Consider the following 9,183-nt stretch of genomic DNA (forward strand, 5'->3'; position numbering starts at 1 on the left):
CTAAACTGGAGCCTGTGTATTGCTGCCTGCAGCTCTGTTTATTTGTTTGTTTTTATTCGTATTTGATAACGATGATTAGGTTTCTTTCTGAACTGATGGGCTCCCTCTCTACTCCCTTCATCTCTTTTAATGAAATTATAAATAACTGACGCTGTCTGCTTTGATTAAAGCTCCTGTTGTGCTTCCAGTAACCGGCTGCTTCAGATGAATAACTGATAGAAATGTGTTTCCAATCAGTCCTTTATATGCATAATATGATATATAATGTAAAAATAGAAATCAAAGAATCTTTAATCATCATATGACCCGCCACACTACAACACGCACACACACACACACACACACATCAACACTTTGGGTGGTGCTGGTGAAATGCTTTCTCTGCATTGAACCATCCTGGCTTGTCCCTCCTCCGGGGGGCAGCCAGGAGCAGTGGGCAGCGTTCAACCACGCCCAGGACCTGGTTCCATACCTCCATCACTGGTCACACCATGATGTTGTGGGTGTTTTGGGTGGGGGTCCTTACTGATGTTACATGGAGGAAACCCCATGTTTTGGGTGGAGGTCCTTACTAATGTGAGCACGGGGAGAACACGCAAACTCCACACAGAAAGGACCCATTGGTAGATAATCCACCAGCGCCCGGTGCACACAGCGCCCCAGACGAGAATCTAACCCAGCACCTTCTTGCTGTGTATAATATGTAATATTATATATTATACGATATATAATATAATATATTATATATTAAATATTGTATATTATATTATATATTATTTATTGTAATTTATATTATATTAAATTATATATTCAGGATTCTCCTCAGAGTGCTGCGAGCGGTTTCGCTTTTTATCATCATCCTGGAGGAAAAAGATGAGAAGTGTCTTCTTCCTCCTCTTCCTCCTCTTCCTCCTCTACCTCCTAGTCCTCGTCTCCGAAAAGGATGTGACTCATAAGGGTGTTTATCTGCAGCCACCGTGCCCAGCAGGAAGCTATTCCAAGCTGCACCATGCCAACAGCCGCGTTGCACAACTGTTTGTATATTCTTATTGTAATAATTAGCTGTCACAACATCTGAATGTATATATATATATATACACAGTACAGATACATATAAAGAATCTATCCATCCATCTGGAGGTTTGTTCTTCATGGTATGAGCAGGTTGCTGTGGTTCAGATCATTACAGATGTTGTTCGATGGGTCCTGCTCCAAGTGCTCCATCTATCTGCCCATTCATCTCTCACAGTGCTCTGTGATCATCTTACAGAAGGCTTACACATAAAGTCCCAGCTTTACGAAGCTTTATAGAGCAGGTACGATTGATAAATGTCCTTTTTTTCCAAATTAAGCCGATAATCCTGGTTCTGCAGAGGAACCAGTGAAGAGTCAGGACCTTAATTATCTGCAGAACGTATTTCCACTCATTCTGATTCCGTTTCACCATTCTGTCCTTTTTACTTTTTGATTTTGTGCATGGATTTGTCGCATGCATGCCTGTGTATAGGTCCATGTATGTACATATTTTATGTATATATATATATATATATATATATATATATATATATATGTATGTATACAGTTTTACATGTATGTATGTGTGTGTGACTTCCCATCCTGTGACACGTTGCAGCCTGCTCTGCTTACTTTGTTTGTGTGTTTGCAGCCAGAGGTGGAACCTGCAGCTGCAGGAGGTGCAAACCCCCACCCAGTATTTGGAGTCAACATCTGGATTTTCTAATTAGCGAAGCTCAGAGGATGGACTGATGAGGGAATCAGCAGGCGGCAAAACGGAGCTCCGACACGGAAGCAGTAACTTTAACCGTTAGAGTGACACAAAGTGTTTATTGGAGATTCGGCTCTTGATGAGTGCCTCAGTGAAAAGATCTGTTCAATCTTCAGACTCTTGTTTCATTCAGTCGGTTCATTTCTCGTCCACCGATCCAGAGTGCGTGAATCGAGTCGCGAACAAAGCAAAGACAAAGACTCTTTTCGCAAGGTGACTCCCAAAGTTAAAAGGTGTAAAACATGTCTTTATTGTACTCTGCCACAAATAACTAGTGTAACGCTCTGCGTGTATAACTGTGGGGGGAGGGGGGAGACGGGTTTAACTTTATTGGTGGGTTGTTATAATAATTTCATCTGATTGGAGAGGAGGTGTCTCGGATAATCTATTTTTTTTATTTATTTATTTTTTTGTTTGTTTGTTTTGCAAATGTATTTGTTTGTTTGTTTATATATAACATTTAAAAAATATTTCACAATTAAAAAATAAATAAAACCAGTACTATAGTTACTTTTGTGTACTATTGTTAATTTTGTGTAGAACAGGTATAAGCAGTATTTTTCACACATAAATAATAATAATAGTAAAATAAAAGCTCACAGTCAGACCAGTGCGTGTGTGCCTTCGCTTTGAGAACCATACTTGACGGTGGGTGCGTTCCTTTTCAGTCAGGGCACCTCCTGGTGAGGGAGGAGCATAGGGTATATCTTCCATAGGGGTTAAAACATCTGCCAACCCAGTGAGACTCGGTTCCCATCATTCACAAAAGAGCCATGCAAAAGAATTTGATCGTTCGTCAACGGCCAACACTAGCGCAAGTGGAAGCGAGAGAGAGAGCGTGTCTGAAGAGAAGCTTGTAATAAAGAGGGACACGTCCAACTGGACACCTTGTTTCATTGCACTCTTTACTAAAACATTTCTATGTAGTTTTATCTCCTGTTTCTATTGAAAAGGCTGCAACCAAAAATAGATGTGGCAGTTTCGCCACAGTGCCAAGTGGCGTGTTCAGGGACCTACAGCACAGAAGCACAGAAGCCAGGGGGTTGTAAACACCAGTTTGTTGTAGATACTGGGCCAGCGGGAACAAGCCAGGAGCAGATAGACATGTGTCATGACAGGGCTCCTCTCCTGAGTGAGTGTGGGGATGGGGGTTTCACCTGCTGCTCGTTTCACCAACCAACGAGCAACAGGTATGCAGCCACCCTGATCCCAGTCACCTAGATCCAGGTCAGGTGTGGCGGCTTAAACCACACCATCCCCACACCACAATAGACCCCTCACAAAAACAGAGAGTAGCTGCGCGGCTCCGCACAGACCCCACACGGCTGACGTGGCCAGTGGAGCTGCAGCAGTGGATTCAGAGGAAGTAGCACTTACTGCACCCGTACGCTGCACCTGTACGCTGCACCCGTACGCTGCGCCAACGCGTCCGATACATTCGATAACATACCATGTACCGTAGCATCCCTAATGCATTCCGACTGCCACCGGGTACGAACTCTCGGGGAAATGATGGATTCACGGCAGTGCATCACAGGAAGTGTGTCAACCAATGCGCAGCCATACGCGGAAATGGCTGACGGTGGATCCATCTACTCCACTTAGATCATAAACACTCAAATATAAAAACGACTTATTGAAATGGGTTGAGCTTTTTATCCTGAAAAACTGCAGCTACCCAATTTACTTCTATGTATTTACAGTTCAGTTTTACCCATTCGAATATGGCGGCGACGTTGCCATATCGCAGCCGAAGCAATCAATGCGCCGTCTATGATTGTGCAACCAAAATAAATCAAATTCAATGAAACATTGTGACAATTTCAATTGACCTGTTCAGTGAACATGCTTATTTTTTCTCTCTTATTTCCAAAGTTTGTTGATCATTTCCACCTCACGCTCCGAGGAAAACCTAAAGCCATCCGGTTGTCTTTGCGGCAGCCGCGCAAACAATAATACCACTTGGAAATGGCCCTTTAAAAGGTTTTTTCACCGGGGATGAATCGTTCGTGAGTCTCCCATCACCACCACTGTCCCTTCACAAAAAGCCTCAAATAGAGTATTTCTGTATGTGTTTTACGTCACTTTTTGCTGCCACGCCCAACATGCTGAGCTGTTAATGCATTTGGATAGGATCCAATTTCCTTCACCAAAATCCAACCCACTTTTCAATGATTGTCCATAACACTATTAACCCCCGAGGCAACACTAGCATGAAATTAATTATCTTTCACAGGACAGAGGACACCAGCTGAACTGAACAAATTGCAAAGTGATTTACAAAGTTATTCCATTTTGATACAAAGCACTAAATACGCATTTTAATAACCTTGTCAGATTTAGCAGTTAGGTCAATGTTTAAATACTTCTACGCTTCTAAGAAATTAGGTTTAATATTGAAAACAGAAGTTTATTTATCGATTCTCTGCAGAGATTCTAGATTTCCTTTAGGAACACACGTTAAACTGATCAAAATGTGTCGTGGTCCAACCTACTCCATGTGTCCGAAGAGTATTTTCAACTCATTTAGTGAATTAATGGAAGTCAATGGAGAAGGAACAGGCAGAAGGTTTTGGACACTTTTGGAGCGAGACGTTCCACCTCCATGTCATCACGGATCAGGAAAAAGGAAAGAAAAGCTAAATTCTGGCTGAATTGAGAAGTACATTATTGAATGTTGGAACCACTTGGTCTGTGGTTCATCCAAAACATGCTACTAGTCCTAATATCAGTAATTAATAACTAATAACAGAGCCAAATCCGTTTAATCTTATTAATTCCTGAAATCCATCCCCGGGGATCAATAAGGTCTTATCTCATCTTAATTAGAACGATTTAACAAGCCCATCATGGTTTTGGCAAGCAAGCACTTCAGTTTTTACAAGCACAATAAAAATAATATGAGAGCTTTTAGGGAAGTATGTCTATGAGGGACTAATATCTCTGATGGTGCATGAACCAGAGCATCAGGATGGGTAAACAACACGCAGAGTGCAGCGTGCAGCGTGCAGCGTGCAGCGTGCAGCGTGCAGCGTGCAGCCCGCAGCGTGCAGGCCGCAGCCCGCAGCGTGCAGCATGCAGCGTGTAGAGGGTATCGAGCAGGGGGCAGCGGGTAACGTGCAGCGTGCAGCGGGCAGGGGGCAGGGAGCAGGGGGCAGGGGGCAGCATGCACCGCGCAGCATGCAGCGTGCAGCGTGCAGCGGGTAGCGAGCAGGGGGCAGCCGGTAACGTGCAGCATTGCAGCGGGTAGCGAGCAGGGGGCAGCGGGTAACGTGCAGGATGCAGCAGGTAGCGGGCAGGGGGTAGCGGGCAGGGGGCAACGTCTCAAATTCCATCTCTGGATGCATGAATAAAATGTGTATATTTACATTTTTATTTAATAAATCCTAGTTCTCACTGAATATTATTATTCCAATGTAGAAATGATGACAGTAGATTTAATATATTCTACTCGGCCAAGTTCCGAGCTGTCCATGGTCCTGGGGTTCGATGCCAGTTTTTACCACTTTGTAACTGCTCCCTTTAACTTTAAGTTGTTTTTTCGATTCCTTTGGAATTATGAAAAAGTTTCAACAATTTGCTTGTTCCGCTACCTACAAATACTGGAACAGTTATAATCATTATAATATTATATAATAATAAATAATATATTATATGTAAATAATATATTAAAATATTATTTACAGATCACTGGAAAGTCTGGGCGTGGCACCCCTTATAAATACTCTTCAGTTGGACTAGCTCTCTGCAGACGATCGCACAGCACTGCCTTTTTTTTTACATTACAAAAACATCAACAACTACAACAAAAACAACAACAACTACAACAACAACTACAACCAGCTTGTTGCAGCCACTTCTTTGTTGTCACTTGGCTGTTGATCACGGAGCTTTAGATTCATAACCCATTTTTAACCCCTCACACACCATGGTACTCTGTATTCTTTAGCCAACTGATCATTATTATCCCTGTGCAGAACTTTGCACTGGTATAACATCATTTATAAATCCATCGTTGTTGCCCGGACGCAGCTCTGTCGCATCTCGTTAGCATCCCGGTCACAGCTTGAATGCAGTTCAGTCACAGCCTGCTCACAGCCCATTCATAGCTCGGACGCAGCCAACTCGCAGCCCGTTAACGGCCGGACACAGCTCAGTCACAGCCCAGAGGCAGCCGTTCATAGCCCGGACGCAGCCCGGTCCGATCGGAGCCCAGTCGCATCCCGGTCGCAGCCCGGACACAGCCCTGTCCATTCGCAGTCCAGACGCAGCCTGTTCGCAGCCTGTTCGCAACCCGGTCGCAGCCCGGTCCGTTCACAGCCTGGTCCGTTTGCAGCCCGGCTGCAGCCCGGTCACAGCCCACTCGCAGCCTGGACACAGCTCGGTCCGTTCACAGCCTGGTCCGCTCGCAGCCCGTTTGCAGCCTGGACGCAGCCCGGTCGCAGCCTGCTCACGGCCTGCTCGCAGCCCGTTTGCAGACCGGTCGCAGCCCGGTCGCAGACCACTCGCAGCCTGGACACAGCTCGGTCCGTTCACAGCCTGGTCCGCTCGCAGCCCGTTTGCAGCCTGGACGCAGCCCGGTCGCAGCCTGCTCACGGCCTGCTCGCAGCCCGTTTGCAGACCGGTCGCAGCCCGGTCGCAGCCCACTCGCAGCCTGGACGCAGCTCGGTCTGTTCACAGCCTGGTCCACTCGCAGCCCGTTTGCAGCCTGGACGCAGCCCAGTCGCAGCCTGCTCACGGCCTGGACGCAGCCCGCTCGCAACCCGGACGCAGCCCGGTCCGTTCACAGCCTGGTCAGTTCGCAGCCCGGTCGCGGCCTGCTCATGGCCTGGACGCAGCTTGCTCGCAGCCCGTTTTCAGCCCGGTCCGCTTGCAGCCCGGACACAGCTCGGTGCTTCTGTGAAGCCTCATCCAAAGCCCGGACGCAGCTCGACTGGACTTTGACTAGATGCCTTGTGACAGTGTGCAAACACCGCATCACGGCCACAGTCTCTAGATATAAACAGAGTGGACGCAGCCTGTCCAGAAGAAAACCAGCACTGCATTCTGGGATGCGTCTGCCGCCACAAAACTGCATGAGATCACCTCAGTAAATCCTGTTTCATGATGTTTTAATCCAATCAAGTTCCATTTAGCTTGAAATAGGATTCCCGTTATCAGCCCATTGAGCTCTTCTCTGTTGTTATCATGTCAATCTCCGATGTCATGGTTTGACTAATCTTATAAAGTAAACATGGATTCCATGATCCCTAGATCTGTTAATAATATTGTTCTCATTCATTGTGGTTTTTTCAGGTTTTCCATTGATTGTCTATGGGGAAAAAATGGCCACTGGACGGTTTTCCAAGCTCGCAAGGGCAGGGTCATGTGACGCATGTAAACAGGCCTCTGATTGGTCTCCAAAAGAACCAAAACCAACCAGAACCTCTGACCGAACACGAGATGACCTTCTGCTCTGTACGTAACACCTCCATCCAACACAAGCAGCTTCCTGCACAAACATCTCAACACGCTCCACCTCTTCATCTAGCGACGCTTCAAGATCTGGGACGAAACCAATAACCAGTAATTCACATTTCAAATGACCAATTCACTCAATCCAGTTCTACATTCATATTGTTATATTATCCAATTAATGGTGAGCGCTATATTCATGTGCCGTAATATTTATATCTGATTTCACTTCATTTATGCTCCATCACACGGATATTTTTGTGGCAGTGATATGTGTGACCCTTCACAGTTGAAGATCTTTATAATTCCTCATATTCTATAGAATTCCATTTCAGTGTTTTAAGATTCACAAGAGGCTGGTGACGTCACGCTAATAAGAAAACTTTACGTTCTACTAAAATAGCTGAGAATGACAGATCTACTTCAAAAAAATGACCAAAGTCCTGGATGGAAATGTGTTTGTGGAAGTGGATTTGAGATGTTCTGTTCTAATTTGAAGTAAAAATAACAATCAATGACAAAGTAAACATGAAGTGTTCCTGATGATGGAAGCCGACAACAATACCCCAAGATTTAGAAGTTTTATTTTACAAAATGCTATTATTAGTATTGTAGACTGAGAAACCAATGCAGTTATGAGGGACTGTCGTTAATTATTAAAGCGATCAGACAAATTCTCGTGACCTGATTCTTTCAAACATCCAGTCAAGATCCAAATAAGTTGATAAGAAGTCTTTGATTAGGTTGAAAATAGAAAATTCCTGCTGGACCAGGCTGGCGCTTCTGGGTTCCGGGGCTGGTGGTTTCACCAGGGGCAGAATAATCCTCTAGAATCCACAGCTGTTTGCTGTGAACAGAGACGTCTCAGTCCCACCTGGATTCTGCTTTCAGGGTCGTTCCTGAATGTTCCTGAGGTGTTTCACAAGGCGCTTCTCAGCCCAACCCAGGAGAGCTGCTCTGTACAAACAAAGAGCTGTGTACTGTCACCCTGATGCCTGCAGGACATTCACAATATCACAGTATCGCACTCACATTGTAGCTGGAGCAAGACAGAGGAAGCAAAGAAAGAAGCTGGTCGCTGCACGGCTTCAAAATGTAAAAAGAACATGGGTGTTTGTGCCGGGTCAGTGTGTTCATCGGGTCCGGTCTCTTACCTTCGCTGCAGTCCTTTCCTTGAAAGCCGGTCTGGGAGCAGTCGCAGGAGGGCTCGTCGTTCACCAAACTGCAGATTCCTCCGTTCAGACACATGTTGTGCACACCGCAAAGGTCGCTCAGCACCCCTTCACTGCCGAGCATCGCCGAATCCGTTTGGTTGACCTTTATGTCCGTTATCCATCCACCAAACGGCGCTCGGTCCTTCACCATGGCCGAGGTGAGCCGCAGGGCCACGGACCGCAGCTCCGCCGGTATTCCACCCACAAACAAATGGCTGAAGACGGTCATATCCCTCCGTTTGGACTTCACCTCCACCCATTTCACCTCACTGTCCACAATCAGGGTGGTATTCTTAAAGCTTCTCCTAATGGTCACCGTGTGCCACTGGCTGTCGTTGACCACCGTGTCGCTCAGGACGGTCGCAGGTTCGGCGCAGAAGATGGAGAAGCGAAGGCTGAGCTTCCCGTTCTGGATAAGCAGTTCGAGAAAGTCACAGAATCCTTCGTCATCGAAGTAGACCAGGAGCCCGTGGGAGATCCTGGTCTTCATGTTGAAGCTCATCTCACTTTCACAGCAGGCGTTCCACACTGGGAACCGGGCCCACTGCCCCTCTGCACCAGTAAACTCCAGACACGTGCCGATCTCCACCAAGCAGCCGATCAGAAGTCCAGCCCAGAGGATCTGGGCGCTGTGCCGCATGTGGAAACCCATCGCTGCGCCGCGCCTCCGACAGCCAGGCCACAAATGAACTATTTTTACGTTGGGTTTTTATCTTTTATTGAAGTGAG

The 9,183-nt window shown here is 46.2% G+C and overlaps 1 protein-coding gene across 4 annotated transcripts in view; it reads right to left on the reverse strand.

The window, feature by feature from the left end:
- Positions 1–8,971, reverse strand: part of LOC307242258 (neurexin-1a-like) — a gene marked incomplete at its 3' end in the record, with an annotated part of 222,905 nt that extends 213,934 nt beyond the window's left edge. For all 4 annotated transcript variants that reach the window (XM_080016644.1, XM_080016643.1, XM_080016642.1 and 1 more), the window contains exon 1: positions 8,395–8,971. In XM_080016644.1, the coding sequence (XP_079872770.1) occupies positions 8,395–8,956 (562 nt within the window). In that variant the 5' untranslated portion in view covers positions 8,957–8,971. The remainder of the gene's footprint in view (positions 1–8,394) is intronic.
- Positions 8,972–9,183: the final 212 nt, after the last annotated feature.

Source organism: Zeus faber, assembly GCF_960531495.2.
Source record: "Zeus faber genome assembly, chromosome: 16".
NCBI classification, from domain to species: Eukaryota; Metazoa; Chordata; class Actinopteri; order Zeiformes; family Zeidae; genus Zeus; species Zeus faber.